Source organism: Kogia breviceps, chromosome 4 (assembly GCF_026419965.1).
Source record: "Kogia breviceps isolate mKogBre1 chromosome 4, mKogBre1 haplotype 1, whole genome shotgun sequence".
Classification (NCBI taxonomy): Eukaryota; Metazoa; Chordata; class Mammalia; order Artiodactyla; family Physeteridae; genus Kogia; species Kogia breviceps.
In genome coordinates this window covers 132,596,017-132,616,058 of record NC_081313.1, presented here as the reverse complement: position 1 = coordinate 132,616,058, position 20,042 = coordinate 132,596,017, and the positions used below count along the sequence as shown (strand labels likewise).

Genomic DNA, 20,042 nt, shown 5'->3' with positions numbered 1-20,042 from the left:
CACATATGTATATATGCATATGTGTGTATATATTTATATATATATATATATAAACAGCTTTATTCAAATACAGTTCACATACCATATAGTTGATGAGTTTGAAGTGTATAATTCAGTGTATCATGCATTTTTAAATCAGCACCACACTGTGCACGTTTTACTACATTAATCTTAACTCTAAGGTTGAAAAAAAGTTAAGCAGGACTAAAAAAAAATGGCTTTGGAAAAATTATGTTTAATTTCCACAAGTAGGAAGAAAAAATTTTTGGAAAAAGAAATCTCTTTGCAGGTCATTGTGGTTTAGTAGAAAGATCTGTGGCTTTGGAAACAGGCTGACTTCCTGTTTCTTCCTGAAACTTCCTGAAACTCTGCTGTTTCCCTTTTTTTTTTCCCTGCTGCTTCCTTGAGGTGTGACTTAACTGTTCAGTCACCTGTTTCTTTATAAAATGGAGTTTAAAATCATTACTTGCCTTGCTGGATTGTCATTATACTTTATTAAGATAAAGTATAATCCATCTGATTCATAAGGGGTGCTCAATAAACAGCTGCTGTTGTTTTTTCAGGAAGGGTGGAATTGGGTTCAGAGCACAAGCTCTTAAGTTAACTGGCCTGCGTTCACATCCTGCTCTGCCACCCACTGCCTCGTGACCCCTCTGCGCCTCAGTGTTCTCTGCAAAATAGGGTAGTAATTGTACTTATCCTATAGGGTTATTAAGCAGGTTAAATGATTTGATGTAGGTAAGTACTTAATGAGTATGGTCTCTTATTATTAATGTATTGATTGGTTTCTCTATATTGATTTTTATAGGAGACAAGCTGTGGGAGGTACAGTGTGAGTCCCCTACCTTCACCGTGGCTTGGCACCCTAAAAGGCCTCTGCTGGCATTTGCCTGTGATGACAAAGATGGCAAATATGACAGCAGTCGGGAAGCTGGAACTGTGAAACTTTTTGGGCTTCCTAATGATTCATGATAGGGGGACCTGATGTATGGAGGAAGCCCAGGCAGAGGCTTCCATTATATAGTTAGTTTGGTCTGTTCTCTTGGAGTTGGTGGGCACCTTAAGTATTTATAAATTGGTATAAATTATACAAGTCTTTTGTCAGGCTGCCCATTCCAGTTTACTTCGTATTTGTTATGGTAGCTGTTCCCGTTCCTTGCCCCCTGCAGGAGGGCTCTGCAGTGATGACACCAGCATACCTTGTCCTGTGAGGACCTCCTGTCTTTCTGCCTTTGGGGATATGGTGGACTTTGTTGGGCTTGCTTCTGCTTGCCACCGAGTTTGAAGGGGTGGGTGAGGAAGGGTGAGACGGGGATGGAGATTTTTTATAATAAAAAAGAAATACATTTACTGTTGAGAATTGAGCATTTAATAAAACTGACTTTTTAATTATGGGACTTCTAGGACTTTAAAAATTATGGTAACATTATCATTATTTTCTTATTTTTAAAAAAATTTTATTTTACTTATTTTTTTATACAGCAGGTTCTTAGTTATCCATTTTATACATATTAGTGTATACATGTCAGTCCCAATCTCCCAATTCATCACAAGACCACCCCCTGCCACTTTGCCCCTTTGGTGTCCATATGTTTGTTCTCTACATCTGTGTCTCAATTTCTGCCCTGCAAACCGGTTCATCTGTACCATATTTCTAGGTTCCACATATCTGCGTTAATATACAATATTTGTTTTTCTCTTTCTGACTTACTTCACTCTGTATGACAGTCTCTATATCCATCCACGTCTCTACAGATAACCCAATTTCATTCCTTTTTATGGCTGAGTAATATTCTATTGTATATATGTACCACATCTTCTTTATCCATTTGTCTGTCGATGGGCATTTAGGTTGCTTCCATGACCTGGCTATTGTAAATAGTGCTGCAGTGAACATTGGGGTGCATGTGTCTTTTTGAATTATGGTTTTCTCTGGCTATATGCCCAGTAGTGGGATTACTGGGTTGTATGGTAGTTCTATTTTTAGTTTTTTAAGGAACCTGCATACTGTTCTCCATAGTGGCTGTATCAAGTTACATTCCCACCAACAGTTCAAGAGGGTTCCCTTTTCTCCACACCCTCTCCAGCGTTTTGTTTTTTGTAGATTTTTGGATGATGCCCATTGTAAATAGTGTGAGGTGATAACTCATTGTAGTTTTGATTTGCATTTCTCCAGTAATTAATGATGTTGAGCAGCTTTTCATATGCTTCTTGGCCATCTGTATGTCTTCTTTGGAGAAATGTCTATTTAGGTCTTTTGCCCATTTTTGGATTGTGTTGTTTGTTTTTTTAATATTGAGCTGCATGGGCTGTTTATATATTTTGGAGATTAATCCTTTGTCTTTTGATTCATTTGCAAATATTTTCTCCCATTCTGAGGGTTGTCTTTTCGTCTTGTTTGTAGTTTCCTTTGCTGTGCAAAAGCTTTGAAGTTTCATTAGGTCCCATTTGTTTATTTTTGTTTTTATTTCCATTACTCTAGGAAGTGGATCAAAAAAGATCTTGCTGTGATTTATGTCAAAGTTCTTCCTATGTTTTCCTCTAAGAGTTTTACAGTGTCCAGTCTTACATTTAGGTCTCTAATGCATATTTTTTTCTTTTTTTTTTTGCAGTATGTTGGCCTCTCACTGTTGTGGCCTCTCCCGTTGCAGAGCACAGGCTCTGGATGCACAGGCTCAGCAGCCATGGCTCATGGGCCTAGCCGCTCCGCGGCATGCGGGATCTTCCTGGACCAGGGCATGAACCCGTGTCCCCTGCATCAGCAGGCGGACTTTCAACCACTGCGGCACCAGGGAAGGCCTCTAATGCATTTTGAGTTTAGTTTTGTGTATGGTGTTAGGGAGTATTCTAAATTCATTCTTTTACATATAGGTGTCCAGTTTTCCCCCACCACGTATTGAAGAAACTGTCTTTTATCCATTGTATATCCTTGCCTCCTTTGTCATAGATTAGTTGACCATAGGTGCATGGGTTTATCACTGGGATTTCTATCCTGTTCCGTTGATCTATGTTTCTGTTTTTGTGCCAGTACCATATTGTCTTGATTACTGTAGCTTTGTAGTATAGTCTGAAGTCAGGGAGTCTGATTCCTCCAGCTCCATTATTTTCCCTCAAGACCGCCTTAGCTATTTGGGGTCTTTTGTGTCTCCATACAAATTTTAAGATTTTTTGTTCTAGTTCTGTAAAAAATGCCATTGGTAATTTGATAGGGATTGCATTGGATCTGTAGATTCTTTTGGGTAGTATAGTCATTTTCACAATATTGATTCTTCCAATCCAAGAACATGGTATATCTCTCCATCTGTTGGTATAATCTTTAATTTCTTTCATCAGTGTCTTATCGTTTTCTGCATACAGATCTTTTTTCTCCTTAGGTAGGTTTATTCCTAGGTATTTTATTCTTTTTGTTGCAATGGTGAATGGGAGAGTTTCCTTAATTTCTCTTTCAGATTTTTCGTCATTACTGTATAAGAATGCAAGAGATTTCTGTGCATTAATTTTGTATCCTGCAAATTTACCAAATTCATTGATTAGCTCTAGTAGTTTTCTGGTGGCATCTTTAGGATTCTCTATGTATAGTATCATGTCATCTGTAAACAGTGACAGTTTTTTTACTTCTTTTCCAATTTGTATTCTTTTTTTTGAATTTTATTTATTTTTTTATACAGCAAGTTCTTATTAGTCATCAATTTTATACACATCAGTGTATGCATGTCAATCCCAATGGCCCAATTCATCACACCTCCACCCCCACACACCCAGCAAATTTGTATTCCTTTTATTTCTTTTTCTTCTCTGGCTGCCATGGCTAGGACTTCCAAAACTATGTTGAATAAAAGTGGTGAGTGGACATCTTTGTCTTGTTCCTGATCTTAGTTTTTCTCCATTGAGAATGATGTTTGCTATGGGTTTGTTGTATGTGGCCTTTATTATGTTGAGGTAGGTTCCCTCTATGCCCACTTTCTGGAGAGTTTTTATCATAAATGGGTATTGAATTTTGTCAAAAGCTTTTTCTGCATCTATTGAGATGATCATATGGTTTTTCTTCAGTTTGTTAGTATGGTGTATCACATTGATTGATTTGCATATATTGAAGAATCCTTGCATCCCTGGGATAAATCCCACTTGATCATGGTGTATGATCCTTTTAATGTCTTATTGGATTCTATTTGCTAGTATTTTGTTGAGGATTTTTGCATCTATATTAATCAGTGATATTGGTCTGTAATTTTCTTTTTTTGTAGTATCTTTGTCTGGTTTTGGTATAAGGGTGATGGTGGCCTCATAGAATGAGTTTGGGAGTGTTCTTTCCTCTGCAATTTTTTGGAAGAGTTTGAGATGGATGGGTGTTAGCTCTTCTCTAAGTGTTTGATAGAATTCACCTGTGAAGCCATCTGTTCCTGGACTTTTGTTTGTTGGAAGATTTTTAATCACAGTTTCAATTTCATTACTTGTGATTGGTCTGTTCATATTTTCTATTTCTTCCTGGTTCAGTCTTGGAAGGTTATACCTTTCTAAGAATTTGTCCATTTCTTCCAGGTTGTCCATTTCATTGGCATAGAGTTGCTTGTAGTAGTCTCTTTGGATGCTTAGTATTTTTGCAGTGTCTGTTGTAACTTCTCCTTTTTCATTTCTAATTTTAATGATTTGAGTCCTCTCCCTCTTTTTCTTGATGAGTCTGGCTAATGGTTTATCAATTTTGTTTATCTTCTCAAAGAACCAACTTTTAGTTTTATTGACCTTTGCTTTTGTTTTCTTTGTTTCTATTTCATTTATTTCTGCTCTGATCTTTATGATTTCTTTACTTCTACTAACTTTGGGCTTTGTTCTTCATTCTCTAGTTCTTTTAGGTGTAAAGTTAGACTGTTTATTTGAGGTGTTTGTTGTTTTTTGAGTTAGGATTGTATAGTTATAAACTTCCCTCTTGGAACTGCTTTTGCTGCATCCCATAGGTTTTGGATTGTTGTGTTTTAATTGTCATTTGTCTCTAGGTATTTTTTTGATATCCTCTTTGATTTCTTCAGTGATCTCTTAGCTATTTAGTAACGTATTGTTTAGCCTCCATGTGTTTGTGTTTTTTACATTTTTCCTGTAATTGATTTCTAATCTCATAGTGTTGTGGTCAGAAAAGATGCTTGATATGATTTCAGTTTTCTTAAATTTACTGAGGCTTGCTTTGTGACCCAAGATGTGGTCTGTTCTGGAGAATGTTCCATGCACACTTGAGAAGAAAGTGTAATCTGCTGTTTTTGGATGGAATGTCCTGTAAATATCAATTAAATCTATCTGGCCTGTTGTGTCATTTTAAGGTTGTGTTTTCTTATTAATTTTCTGTTTGGATGATCTGTCCATTGGTGTAAGTGAGGTGTTAAAGTCCCCCACTATTACTGTGTTACTGTCGATTTCCTCTTTTATAGCTGTTAGCAGTTGCCTTATGTATTGAGGTGCTCCTATGTTGGGTGCATATATATTTATAATTGTTATATCTTCTTGGATTGATCCCTTGTTAATTACGTAGTGTCCTTCCTTGTCTCTTGTAACATTCTTTATTTTAAAGTCTATTTTATCTGATATGAGTATTGCTATCCCAGCTTTCTTTTGATTTCCATTTGCATGGAATATCTTTTTCCATCCCCTCACTTACAGTCTGTATGTGTCCCTAGGTCTGAAGTGGGTCTCTTGTAGACAGCATATATATGGGTCTCATTTTTGTATCTACTCAGCGAGCCTGTGTCTTTTGGTTTGAGCATTTAATCCATTCACGTTTAAGGTAATTATCAATATGTATGTTCCTATTACCATTTTGTTAATTGTTTTGGGCTTGTTTTTGTAGGTCCTTTTCTTCTCTTGTGTTTCCTACTTAGAGAAGTTCCTTTAACATTTGTTGTAGAGCTGCTTTCGTGGTGCTGAATTCTCTTAGCTTTTGTTTGTCTGTAAAGCTTTTGATTTCTCCATCAAATCTGAATGAGATGCTTGCTGGGTAGAGTACTCTTGGATGTAGGTTCTTCCCTTTCATCACTTTAAATATGTCATGCCACTCCCTTCTGGCTTGTACAGTTTCTGCTGAGAAATCAGCTGTTAACCTTATGGGAGTTCCCTTGTATGTTATTTGTCATTTTTCCATTTCTGCTTTCAATAACTTTTCTTTGTCTTTAATTTTTGCCAATTTGATTACTATGCATCTTGGCGTGTTTCTCCTTGGGTTTATCCTGTATGGGACTCTCTGCTCTTTCTGGACTTGGGTGGCTATTTCCTTTCCCATGTTACGGAAGTTTTCGACTATAATCTCTTCAAATATTTTCTCGGATCCTTTATCTCTTCTCCTTCTGGGACCCCTATAATGCGAATGTTGTTGCATTTATTATTGTCCCAGAGGTCTCTTAGAGTGTCTTCATTTCTTTTCATTCTTTTTTCTTTTCTGTTCCACAGCAGTGAATTCCACCATTCTGTCTTCCAGGTCACTTATCCATTCTTCTGCCTCAGTTATTCTGCTATTGATTCCTTCTAGTATATTTTGCATTTCAGTTATTGTATTGTTCATCTCTGTTTGTTTGTCTTTAATTCTTCTAGGTCTTTGTTAAACATATCTGGCATCTTCTCAGTCTTTGCCTCCATTCTTTTTCTGAGGTCCTAGATCATCTTCACTATCATTATTCTGAGTTCTTTTTCTGGAGGGTTGCCTATCTCCATTTAGTTGGTTTTCTGGGGTTTTCTTTTGTTCCTTCATCTGGTACATAGCCCTCTGCCTTTTCATATTGTCTTGTCTTTCTGTGAATGTGGTTTTTGTTCCACAGGCTGCATGATTGTAGTTCTTCTTGCTTCTGCTGTCTGCCCTCTGGTGGATCTTTCTTATGTTATTTTAGGGAGGTGTTGTAGTTCTACATTTAAAAAGAAATTTCAGATAGAATTTAAAGTTTGTAATTCTATCATTTAATGTCCTAACCAAGAACTCTGTGAAATGCAGCATGAAATGCATGGACAGTAGCACTTTGATGACTCTGAGTCATCAGTTGTTTATGTTACATGTGTCTGGCCTCATTCTACAAAGATTTGTAGGCCACAACTTTATAATAAACATTGAGAAAAGTAGTAAAATATAAATAAATACAAAATCAGGATAGAACATGTAAATTAGAATAGGAAGTCAAGATGGGGAATTAAAATAGAAATATGCAAAGAATAAGGACCTAAATTGAATGACTGAACTAAAATGTTGGCTCTGTACTCCCTGGTGGCTAAGTGGAGAAGGGGCTAAGTCAGGTAATTCTTATTAAAATAAGCACATGGCAGCTCCTCAGGGAAGGCAAAGCTTTTATTAGCTCTGACCTCCAAAAGAAATGGCTCATATAGGGGGTTGTTACCTGTGAGCAATATCTTAATTTCATTGTATTTTAATGTATTTTGGCATTAAAAAGGAAAAACCAAATCAAAGTATACCTCAGTAAGTGATGTTTGTAGAAAATTTTGGAAAAAGCAGTTAAGCAAAAAGAGCTCATATTCCTAACACCAGGAGATAATCATTTTTGTGTATATCTTTCTAGGAATTTTCCTATGCTCTTATTTTTATATAAAAACATGTTTATCTTTATAAAAGTCTTGAAGGGTAGACAAATCAAGTATGACAAGATAGGGACTTCCCTGGCAGTCCAGTGGTTAAGACTTCTCCTTCCAATGTAGGGGGTGTAGGTTTGATCCCTGGTCCGGGAGCCAAGATCCCACATACCTCAGGGCCAAAAAACCAAAACATAAAAAAAACAGAAGCAATATTGTAACAAATTCAATAAAGACTTTAAAAATGGTCCACATCAAAAAAAAAATGACAAGATAAAGCATACATGGTACTCAGCACCATGTTTGGCAGTATATAAAACACTAACTCAATACGTGTTTTTAATTATTGGATATTCCCTGTGTGTTTGGTACTATAATGAGCACTTCACTCAATTTTTGCAATAGCCTTCTGAGGTTGGGTATTATTACCATTTTACTACCTCAGGGAGTAAAACTCAGTGTTACTCATTAAGTGACCATATTGAGATCTAGGTTTGCTTAAAGGCCCATATGCCTTCAATTGCAATGGCTATTCTATTTCCATTTGCCCTTCCCATTTTACAGATGAGTAAACCTTGGCTCTAAGAAGTTAACTCTTGGCCCAGGTTAGTGAGTGATCGATTGAGCCCCACCAGCAGGCCCAGTAGTGTTTCCTGCAGCCCAGAACAGCCTCTGCTTCCACCTTCCCTGTAGAATGGTGTTTTTAGTTGCAAACCAACTTGCCACCTCATTATGTAAGAAGTTCAGTGTTGTTCATGTCACTGGGAGTAAACTTTAGTGCATTGTTTCTTGTTTTTGCAATTATCTGTCATTCCTGTGGTTGCTGCTGTGTTTCTCTGTGTATCCCCACTTAGCGCTGGAACCACGTGCTACGGGTTTGGTCTAGATCCTTGATATTTGATCAGTTCTCTCTTCCACCCATGTGGATTTTTCCCTCTGGGTTTGTGTAAAGTAATGATCCACTCAACTTACCACTTGTACACGAAAAGATTTGATGCTTTCAGCTAGTGGGACACTTGTGGCAACAGGAAGACGCATCTCTGTGAGGGAAGAACTTCAGCTTATGGCAGACATCACTGACTGTCAAGGCCTAGCTGACACCTCTGTGCCTTGGCTTCAGAGCTGTGGAGGGGCTCGGAAGTCTGGTGCCTCCTGGAAAAATGACATATGTCCCAGATTTGGGATCCCTATGGTTTGAGTGAATTTTCTAGTTAGAGAAGGAAGAATGCCACACAGAATCGTATCTGATGATTCGGTCAGTCCAGGCAAGTGATATAGTTACTACACTAGCAAGCCAGAAGTGAAGGGTGACGTCAGCTCAGAGCTAGACTTTGGTTGGCAGGGAAAGTTGGATTTGCTGTGCTGATGACCCATTGCTGAGTTGACTAGAATGACAGATCAGGTTAAGATTATGGTGTCTCTATGCTGAGATCCTGGATTCTGTACAGCATGAGATGCAGGGAAAGATGAAACCTACCAAGTGTTAAGCTTGCGTGAGTTGTATGTGTGTGCCTTGAGGGTTGTTCCCTCCACCCTAATATGTTAGGGTAAGGCTGTGCAGAAGTGGTGGGTTGTGTGATGGTGTGTGTGTGTGTGTGTGATGGTGTGTGTGTGTGTGTGTGTGGTGGTCAGGGGGGAATGGGGAGGTTCCTGGCAGAGTGTTGGGAGGCTAGAGCAGGGAGTCCTGGTTAGACCCAAGGAGCAGGTGAAGGCAGGAACGGGCCATGCTTTCCTTGTTCAGGAGACTGAGGTGTGGAGTACCAGAGGGTGGATCAGGAAGAGGCTGATTCTAGGAGTTCCCAGAGAGAGAGAGAGAGAGAGAGAGAGAGAGAGAGAGAGTGTGTGTGTGTGTGTGTGTGTGTGTGTGAGAGAGATGGGCTGGTTGGGGGGGCTTAGTTGAGAAAGACCAGGAATAACTTCCGGGTCATTCCCCTTACACCCTTAAGCCCTTTTATCTTCAAAGGTGTTTGTTTTCTACTCTCCAAGAATTTTAGTCACGAAAGGGATCCTGAAACGTCTACCTTCGTTGGAGGGAGAAAAGCCCACAGATGGAATTAAGAGGAAAGCCCTATCTTTAGAAGGAGTAGAGCGCGTACACATGGAAGTGCAGTGCACCCTCAGGAATCCCATATGTAGGTAATGTTGCACCTTCTTTCCTGCCTCTGACACTGTTCTGCACTGGAAATAAGGCTGCTTCACACTTGAGCAGAACGGGATTTGAATCCCGGCTCCAGCAGTGATTGATCTGAACTCACTTTCCTTATCCATAAAGTGGGGATGATTAATCCTCTACTCCTTGGGTCTTTAGGAGAATTAAAAGAGATTAAAGGGTTTGTGAAGTGTCTAGCACAGCACCTGGCACATAGAGATGCTTCATACACCACTGACACGTGAGGAGGAGTAGCTTCTAATGAAAACATGGGCTGCCTGCAGAGACAGGCCATGGAGTCCACCAGCTTTCTCAGCTTTAAATGCCACAGCTGAGCTAGCCAGTTCATCATTCCAGGAGTAGGTGCTGTGCAGGGAGGAGACTTATCCATCACACCCTGGGCATGGTGGGAGGTCCAGAGGAGAAATGTTAGATCTGCTATCTGTGGCATCTGTTGGGGCCCATGATGGATACGTGTGCCTGTGAACAAGTGGAGCAGAAGCCAGGACTGTGTGTACGAACGGGGGAAGGAAGAGCAGGAGGCAGGTAAAGCTCTTGTTAGCTGAGGTTTCTGGGAAGGGATTGGATGGAGAGTAGGTGGACGCAGTGCAAGTCTTGAATATGGAGGGTGTGAATATCAGGCAGAGGGCGTGGGAGAAGGCGTGCTGCAGATTGGAGCAAAGCCAAGGTGGCGGCAGGGTCCTGGGATGTGGAGAGGGTCAGGTGGAATGTGAGATGAGCTTGGGGAGAAAAGGAAGGGAGGGTGTCTGGATAATTTCAGTTTGGACTGGTTGGTAGTGTGGCTGGATGAGTAGGGCAGAGTCTGATAGAGGTGGAAATCCTTGTTCTGCCACCACTAACTGGGAGACTTTGGTCAAATTGCTTTGCCTCCATAACTTTGGTTTGCTTATCTTTGTAATGTCCATAATGGCAGTACAGCTTATGAAGGGTAAATAAATTAGCATGTGTCAAATGCCTGGCACATTGTGGATGTTCAGTAAGTAGCTACTGTTGCTATGTAGGTGTTAATACCACATCTGTGTGCTATATAAACCCTCGTACCTAACAAAGCTTTCCTTGTCTCCTAAGCTCGTCACATTTTGTGCAAAAAAGTGGAGGTTGGATTGGCTGGAATTTGGAGAAAATGAATATTTAACACATTTTAAAAACCCATTTTGGGGGACTTTCCTCATGGTGCAGTGGTTAAGACTCCGTGCTCCCAATGCAGGGGGCCTGAGTTCGATCCCCGGTATGGGAACTAGATGCCACATGCATGCCACAACTAATAGTTTGCATTCCACAACTAAGGAGCTTGTGAGCCACAACTGGGGAGCCCGCCTGCCACAACTAAGACCCACAACCAAAAAAAAAACAAACCCATTTTTGAACTACAGCCCTTTGTTAATGTTTAGGGACACTAAGCTGAGAAGTATTCAGCCAGTGTTTGCAAATTTACTAGCAGTTCACATGTTTGAAATTGTTGCTGACATGGAACCACAAGCTGTTGAACTTCAAGGAATCCAGCATTTTTGTCTTTTATTCTTTAGGGAGAAGCAGGCAGAGCATGAAAGCATGCTCATCTGACCAGCACTGTCATAGCACAGAGTCACTGGGTAGAACTTGCCCTGACTGGAATGCAGTCGGACATCACTGGGGTCCCCGTGGATTTGCCAGGAACAAGTTGCTAAACTCATCTTGTTTCCCTTTTCCTTCTTGGTAAAGTTACTACAGGTCAGGCAATGGCACAGATACAGCAAAGAATCTGTCAAAATATCTCAGGTTGTCTTTGAGGACCAAAGGAGACAGGGCAGGGCACAGACCAATTTGTACCTGGTCATCAACTGTACCCAGAGTGGGATTAAAGTCAACTTGGAGAAAAGTTTCTTTCCTGAAATGAGATATCACCATGGGGTTCGGGTTGAAGATGGCCAGGCCTATGATGATTTACCGGGTGTTTATGATAGACTGTGTCTCCAAAATGGCAGCTGAGGTGCTGTGTTAAACATGTAGTAGAGGAGAGGCCCTCTTGTACACTTTGTAGAAAGGAATCTTTGTTGGATTGACCAAATGTCTGAGCTTCCTCTGAGTGCTGGACCTTGTACAAGGGAGTAGGAAAAATCAGACAACTGTACCTTGGACCCATTTTTACAGATGAAAACTGAGGTTCAGGGAGGTTAGGGAACTTGCCTACGGTCACTCGGTCAGTATATTAGTTTGAAGCCCATATTCTTCCACTGTGTTATACCCTGCATATGGGTCCAGCATCCCAAGTGTTTAGGTTCAGCCCAGTCTAGATGTACCTTCACAACCACACAGATGAAAAGGTTTGGGATTCTTTGAAGATTGTTATCAACATTGGGATCCGTCTGGAGCTTCATCGCATAGTTGTCATGATGCTGATGGACAGAAACCAGAGAAGACAAGATTTGGCTTAATGAACTGAAGGGAATAACACATGAAGGACAAGAAGATTCGTTCACTGAGACACTCAACATCCACCCTGTGCCACGCCTGGGCTTGGTGCTGAGGGTACATATAGCGTGTTAAAACACACATTCCTAGCTCCCATCTCCAGAGTTTTTAGTTCCCTATAAGGGGTCAGGGTTCTGAGAATTTGAGTTTCTGACATTCCTAGGGGATGCTGCTGCTGCTATTGAAGCCATTATATATAATATATATGTAGGGCCTGGCCCAGGGTGCTGCTGAGTTTAAAGTTTAGATCTTCCACATATAGTTGGCCATATGGCCTTGCCTAAGTTCTCTAACCCGTGTGAGCCTCAGTTTCCTCATCTGTAAATGGGATACTACCCAATTCCAAAGGTGGTTGTAAGAATTCAGTGAGACAATGTATGCAAGTACTTAGCACAGTGCCTGCAGTCAGCGTTCAGTAGGTTGTTTTTATTATTTTTATTAATACCAGTGAGGAGGGTGTTGCAGAAGCACAAGAGAGAGCTGAAGGAGGGGCTGGACCAAGCCAGTGGCTGAGGGGTAGAAAGGAGGCGTTCTTTCAGAGGCTCCAAGCCCTGTGTTCTTGGACTTGGCTCTAGGTTAAAACCTGCCTGCTGGTCCCTGTCTGGCCACTAGGGGGCAGTGGAGCCAAGGCTGCAAAAGGAAGGCAGAAGGGTGGCGCGGATCTGTGCATGCAGCCTTTATTCCTATCCTGAAGCCTAATTGTGTATTTATTTGCACTGCACTGTCTCCTGCCTCCTTGCTCTGTGTACTTGCTGACGTTTTTGGAAAACACTTTGCATCGCAGGGCACCTCTCAGTGGCTGCTTGTCTTGTGGCCTGGGATTAGCCATGGCTGAAGCATCCCACATTCTGGCAGCTGTGTTTATTTCTCAAGGGCACAGGCAGAGCAGAACATGGAGGGCTGTGCCCTGCAGCTCAGCAGAGCCTAGTTTGAACCGCCGTTGCTCTTCTGCCAGTTCAAAACTTGGGGCCTGTTCCATCTTGCTTTTCTCCCCCACTCCCCAGCCCTTGCCTGCACCCTTTGATCCTGTGAGTGGAGAAATAAAGGGAATTCCAAATCTTTAATCCATTTTGAAGGCTGGTAAACGGCACTGGTTGAATCATTTCAGAGATATGTGGGTGCTCTTTCAAGGTCATAGAATGTAGTGAGGGAAGGAAAAATACTGGAAGCATGTTTATAATATTAGAAGGTGTACCTTGTGCCAAGCCCTGTCCATTGATGAATTGCTTTATTCCATGAGGATCACAAAAGGTACCAGTGACAGCAGCTTGCACTTACTGACTGTGAGCCAGGCCCTGTGCTAACTGATTTTCACATATCAGCTCTTTCAACCCTAATAACTGTGCATGAGGTGTTATTCATTCTGAAGAAACTGAGACTTGGAGAACTTACAATAGGATACATGGGGCCAAAGATTGGTGCTGGTGGAAATTGAAACCAGTGTGTCTAACTCCAAAATCCAAACTCTTTCTGTCAGCAGTGTCGGGCACTGTCAATTCTACTTTTAACCCAGCTCTTTCCAGAAGTGGGGTATATAGACCTTAGGAAGGAGAAGGCCAGGCTTATGACAAAACAGCCTTTTAAGTACTCATGACCCCACAGCATAGTGGACCAGTTAAGAGCATGGATTTGGGACCAGATTGCCTGAGTTCAGATCCTGGCTCTGTCACCTACCATCTCTGTGACCTTGATTGGGCAAGTTCTTTGACATCTGAGTCTTAGTTTCCTCATTTGTAAAATGGGTATAATGATAATAGCTACCATACTATCTTGCTCTGAGGGTTAAATGAATTAATACATGTAAGTGCTTAGATCATTGCCTGGCACAAAGTAATAGCTCAGTAAGTGTTGGCTCTTATTATCATCATCATTTTTAACCATCATGCTGCAGTCACCTCTGTATTCTCAGTACCTGGCATATACTAGGGGTCGACAAATGTTTGTTGAATGAAATGAGCCCTTGGATCGAGGAAAATATTTTCTGAGCCCTGGAGGGTGCCAGGTGCTGGCTTGATACATAAATGACTCCATTTTGAACCCTGTCCTCAGGACTTCTCAGTGGAATAGGAGAGGTCAGGGTGTTAATTTACTGCACAAGGCAGATATATTCCATGGAGGTCCTGATGGAGCTGAGAGCATCTTTGGAGTGGGGAGGAGGCTGGGGGCCAGTTTCAGAGGAGTCAGGCTTTGAATTAGGCCTTGAAAGATGGTGGAGGAGAAGGATGGAAGGGTGGGGTGGGCTGGAGAATTCGGACTTCTTGGGTCCAATATGCCTCCAACTTCAACAAAGGACCATTGAATCAAGTTGGAGTCTCACTCATCCAACAAGTATTCATCAGGCGTGGTTGGAATCGGGCACTGAGATACAGTGATGGCTTTCAGACAGTCTCTGCCCTCAAGTGACCTGGGTCTAATGGGTGAACAGCCAAGGAAACAAATGAGGAAAATTTAGTCTGATGATGGACCAGTATTGACTTGGAGGCTCTTAGGCGTGAGTGAAAGACACTCGGCTCTGACTGCTTTAAGTAGAAAAGAAATTCTCGTTGGACATCTTTGGTCATATGTATTCACTGTGGCCAGAGGGGATCATCTGTCCACCCTGCATGGAGTGGGGAGAGTACAGGGCATATCAGTGCTGCCCAAATCACATGGACTGAGGTGGTGATGGTGGGTTGTGGTGGGTGTGATTCCCCAAAGAAAATTCAGATGAAGTCAACAGAGGGAGGAAGAATTGATGTTTATGCAAAATGCACAGATGTCCAGTACAGCTACCGCATGGGAACAGAATAATCCACCAGTTAACAGTCCTGGCTTGACACTCCAGTTCCCAGGGATGGAATCCCAGTTCCACCATTTACAAGTTGTGTGACCTTGACTGGGTCACTTCACTTGTCAGTCGGAGTCTCAATGTCCCCATCTACAAAATGGGAGTGATGGTCCAGCATTGTGGGCTTGAACCAGTGGGAAAGCACACTGCAAAGGCACCAGGCAGTTACCAGCATGTGTCACTGCAACTTGGTGTGGCATGAAGTCTGAAGTCTGTGATCCAGCAAATCAGCTTCTGGGTATTTAATATAAGGAAATGAAAACACTAACTCAAAAAGGCACCTGTACCCCATGTTCACTGCAGCATTTTTTACAATAGCCAAGATATGGAAACAACCTAAGTGTTCACTGATGGATGAATAGATAAAGAAATGTGGTGTATATATACACCATATATACAATATAATTCAGCCATAGAAAAGAATGAAATATGCCATTTCCACAACATGGATGGACCTTGAGGGCATTATGCTAAATGAAATAAGTCAGATAGAGGAAGACAAACACTGTATGATCTCACTTATATGAGGAATCTAAAAAATAAACCCCAAACCAAGCTTATAGATACAGAGAACAGATTGGTGGTTGCCAGAGGAAGGGGGTGGGGGAGTGGGAGAGATGGCTGAAGGTCAAAATGTACAAACTTTCAGTTATAAAATAAGTGAGTCCTGGAATGTAATGTACAGCATGGTGACTATAGTTAGCAACAGTGTATTGCATATTTGAATGTTTCTAAGAGAGTGGCTCTCAAAAGTTCATCACAAGAAAAAAATTGTAACTATGTATGGTGGCAGATGTTAACTAGACTTATTGTGAAGATCAATTTGCAATGTATACAAATATTGAATCATTATGTTTTACACCTGAAATCAATACAATGTTATATGTCAATTATACCTTAATTTTAAAAGGTAAATGAAATCTGAAGTCTCTGGATTGTTACCTGACCAATTCCAGGGCACCTGTCCAGAGACAAGCAGCCAAACCGCCCTGGGTTCAAGTCCTCAATCTGCCACTTACTACGTTATTCTCCATGAAGTAAAGATTAGTGTTACTGGGAGAAGTGATGAGGTGATATATAGACAGTGCCTGGCACATATTGTTCTATAACTAATGATAGATGCATTCTCAGTACAATTATTACCTCAGAGCACACCAGGAGTCCAGGAGAGACTCTGGCAGGACAGACCACATGCTCTGTGAACAAACAACCATCCTTCTGGATATTTGGCCAGCAGCCAAGGGCACTGGGAGGCTTTGTGCAGCCTGACACTTTCCACCTTCCTTTCAACTTGGGCTGGGTACAGGCTCATGGAGGTTCATGTTTCTCTTTTAATTACCCCTCAGGCTCTCCTCTCAGCCTGTCTTTCATTTCCACCACAGGCTTTCAGCCAGACAGTTTGAACAGAATCTCATCTGGAGTGTGTTAACTCTTCTCCCCCGTTGCTGGCAGAGATCTGGGATCAGCTCTGCATTAGGACAAACTGTAAGTAAACACACATTTGCTCTAATGTGGCCCCTCCTCCCATTCCATAGCATCATCTTATATTTGCACAGCTTCAAATCAGGGAACACAAAAGTGTTTGGAAAAGACCTTAGAAATCATTTAATCCAGTCTACCCATTTTGCAGGAGAGCAAATTGAAGATGTTAAGTTGCTCATCTTCACATAGATGACTTCAAGATATGAATAGAGATGGAAATCAGGTCTTCTGACTCTTAGTCCAAAACTTTTACCACAATAACCTGGTCCTTCAATCATTCATTCTCTCCTTCAGTAACATATATTGAATATCTATTACTATGTTCCAGACCCTATATTCTGGACACTGTGAAAATGAGTTGAATAAGAAACAATCTCTGCCCTTGTACTGCTTATGATCTCTTCATCCATCCATCCATCCATCCATCCATGCATCCTCTATTCATCTTTCCATCAGTCTACTTCTCTCTCCATCCATCCATGAATACATCTTCTTATTTCTTTATCCATTCATTTAGCCATCAATGCCTCTATAAAGCCCCAGGTCCTGGGCTGGTGCTAGGGACCAAAATAAGTAAAAATTTTGCTCTTGAGGCTTTCACCTATTGTGGAGGAAGACACATAGAAAGCTGCCTCTAAGGTATGTATAAAGGGCTCTGTTTGTACACAAAAGGAGACTTTCTGTTCTGCCTATTTCTGAGAAGGCATCATTCTGAGGGTGGAAAAAGAGCTGCACTTTGGATAGGAGTCTCCAGTAGGGAAGACAGGAAAGAAGCTTCTGGGCCAAAGGAACAACAGCAAAGGCATGAGGATGCCTGGAGGGTTTAGGAGGGAGAGGAATTCCTTTCTTCTTTTTTTTAAAATCTAGGTTATCTAATTTTCTTTAACATCTTTATTGGAGTATAATTGCTTTACAATGGTGTGTTAGTTTCTGCTTTACAACAAAGTGAATCAGTTATACATATACATATGTTCCCATATCTCTTCCCTCTTGCATCTCCCTACCTCCCTCCCTCCCTATCTCACCCCTCTAGGTGGTCACAGAGCACTGAGCTGATCTCCCTGTGCTATGTGGCTGCTTCCCACTAGCTATCCACCCTACATTTGGTAGTGTATATATGTCCATGCCACTCTCTGACATCCTCTCTTGACTATTAGCCAGCTAGTTCACTCCTAGAAGGAGTCATTTTATTTGATTATTTGATGACTCCTTCTAGGAGTGAACTGGCTGGCTAATAGTCAAGAGAGGATGTCAAAGCTTCTTTTAAAAGGACCTTGAATACCATACCTGGAGCCAGAATGTCACCCTTTGGGCATTTGGAAACCACTGCATTTTGTTTTTTGTTTTGTTTTGTTTTGTTTTTTGCATATGGATATCCAGTTGTTACAGCACCACTTGTTGAGACGGCTATCTTTTCTACACTACATTTCCTTTTCACCTTTGTCAAAAACCCATATATGCGTGGGCCAATTTCTCAGCACTCTCTGCTGTTCCTCTGATCTATGTGGCTACTTTGATGCTGATACTACACTGTCCTGATTAGTATAGGTTTATAATAATTCTTGAAATCAGGTGGTCTTAGCCCTCCAACTTTGTTCTTCTTTTTCAGAGTTGTGTGTGTGGATTCTAGCTCCTTTGCATTCCCCATATGAATTTCAGAACCAGCTAGCCTGTTTGTACAAAAAGCTTTCTGATATTTTGATGTGGATTGTGTTGAATGTATGGATCAATTTGGGGAGAACTGACATGTTAATAATATTGAGTACTCTGACCCAACAACAAGGTATACATCTAGGTTTACTATTTTTCCCTTTAGTACTTTAAATGTGTTGCCCCATAGTCTGTCTTCTTGCCTGCATTGTTGCTGATGAGAAGTCTGTGTTATTCTTATCTTTGTTCTTCTGTATGCAACATGCTTTTTCTCTCTCTGTTTTCAGATTTTCTCTTGTTTACTGGTTTTGAGCAATTTTATTATGATATGTCCTGGTGTAGTTTTCTTGCTGTTTCTAGTTCTTGGCGTTTGTTGAGCTTCTTGAATCTGTGGGCTTATATTCTCATCAAATTTAGAACATTTTGGATGTCATTTTTTTAACTATTTTTCTGTCCACCCCCTTCTTCACAAACTCCAGCTGCATATATATTAGGGCTTTTTCAGTCGTTCCATAGTTTACTAGTACTTTTTTAATTATTGAAATTTATTTTTTCTCTGTGTGTTTTAATTTCAGGCATATTTGCTTCTGCGATAACTAATTTGCTGTTAATCCCACCCAGTATATTTTTCATCTCAGACATTGTAATTTTCATCTCTAAAAATTCCCTAAAAATTGGGGTCTTTTAAAAAATATATCTTCCATGGCTCCAGTTAACGTTTTGGAATATGGAATGTTTTAAATATATAATATAATATATTATAATGTAGTATTATATTAAAATATATATTATAATGCAATTATTATACTATATTAAAATATATTAATTGTTTTAATGTCTTTGCTAATTCTAATAGCTGTGTCAATTCTAGGTTGGTTTTAATTGATTTTTCTCCTTATTTTGGGTCATATTTTCCTGCCTCTTTTCATGCCTATTAACGTCTTGTTAGATGTCAAACACTGTGAAGTTTACCTTGTTGGTTGCTGGCTATATTAATATTTCTAAAAATATTCTTGAGCTTTACTTTGGAAAGCAGCTAAATTAGTAGTTTATTTTTTGTATCTTGCTTTCAAGATTTGCTAATGGGAGCAGAGCATGTAGAGTGAAGGGTTAATCATTCCTCATTATGAAGGCAAGACTGTGAGTGTTCTACCCGGGCTCTGTAGTCTGGCTGGTAGGAACAGGTCCTCCCATCCCCATGTGAGGACTGGGACCTGTCCCTCTAATCCTCTGGATGTGCTTTCCTGGGCCTCAGGTAGTTTTCTCATGCAAGCAGTGCTTGCCTGCACTGCTCTGCACGCTGCAAAAGGCTCCAGGGACGTCCAGAGTTCTCTTTCTGGGTTCTCTCTCCTTTCGGGTATTCTGCACTGCATACTGAAGACACCCTAGTCTCTCCCAGCTCTCAGCTTTGTCTCCTCAACTCAAGTTGTTTACCAACCTCTGCCTTCCTTCCCACTCTCTGCACCAGAGCCTGGATTCTGTCTCCAGGCAGTGAGGTAGGGCAATCGTAGGGCTCACTTCATTCGTTTTCTACCTCTCACAGGAATCATTATCCCTTGTTGCCTTACGCCCACTGTCTTGAAAACTGTTGTTCCATGTTTTTTGTTTTTCAGGGGGTTTTATTTTTTGGTTGTGTCAGATGCGATAGTAAATCTGTTCCATTCTTCATCTTGCTGGAAGCAGAAGTGTCCTTTACCTTTTTATTCTATTATGTTTCTTTCAAAACCCTCCTTTGAAGCAAGCTTCCTTTGTAACAACCAACAGCTTGACAAAGTGTGTTCCCATCATCCTATGATTGCTTTGCTCCTCAAAGCAAGCCTGTGAGATGGGTGTCAGATCATCCCCATTTTACAGATAAGGGAACTGAGCCTCAGAGAGGTGAAGAAACTTGTCCAAAGTCACACAGTCTAT

The 20,042-nt window shown here is 40.9% G+C and overlaps 1 protein-coding gene across 5 annotated transcripts in view; it reads left to right on the top strand.

Moving 5' to 3' along the window:
• Positions 1-20,042, top strand: part of THOC3 (THO complex subunit 3) — a 113,840-nt gene that overhangs the window by 8,325 nt on the left and 85,473 nt on the right. For 3 of the 5 annotated variants that reach the window (XR_010840283.1, XR_010840286.1, XR_010840284.1), the window contains exon 6: positions 16,382-16,484. Coding sequence is in view for 1 of the 5 variants with exons in the window: in XM_059060167.2 (XP_058916150.1) it covers positions 809-972 (164 nt within the window). In the remaining 4 variants the exon portion in view is untranslated. Of the gene's footprint in view, positions 1-808; positions 1,352-16,381; positions 16,485-18,090; positions 18,157-20,042 lie in introns of those variants that run through there. The other 2 variants (XR_010840285.1, XM_059060167.2) reach the window with 2 other exon arrangements.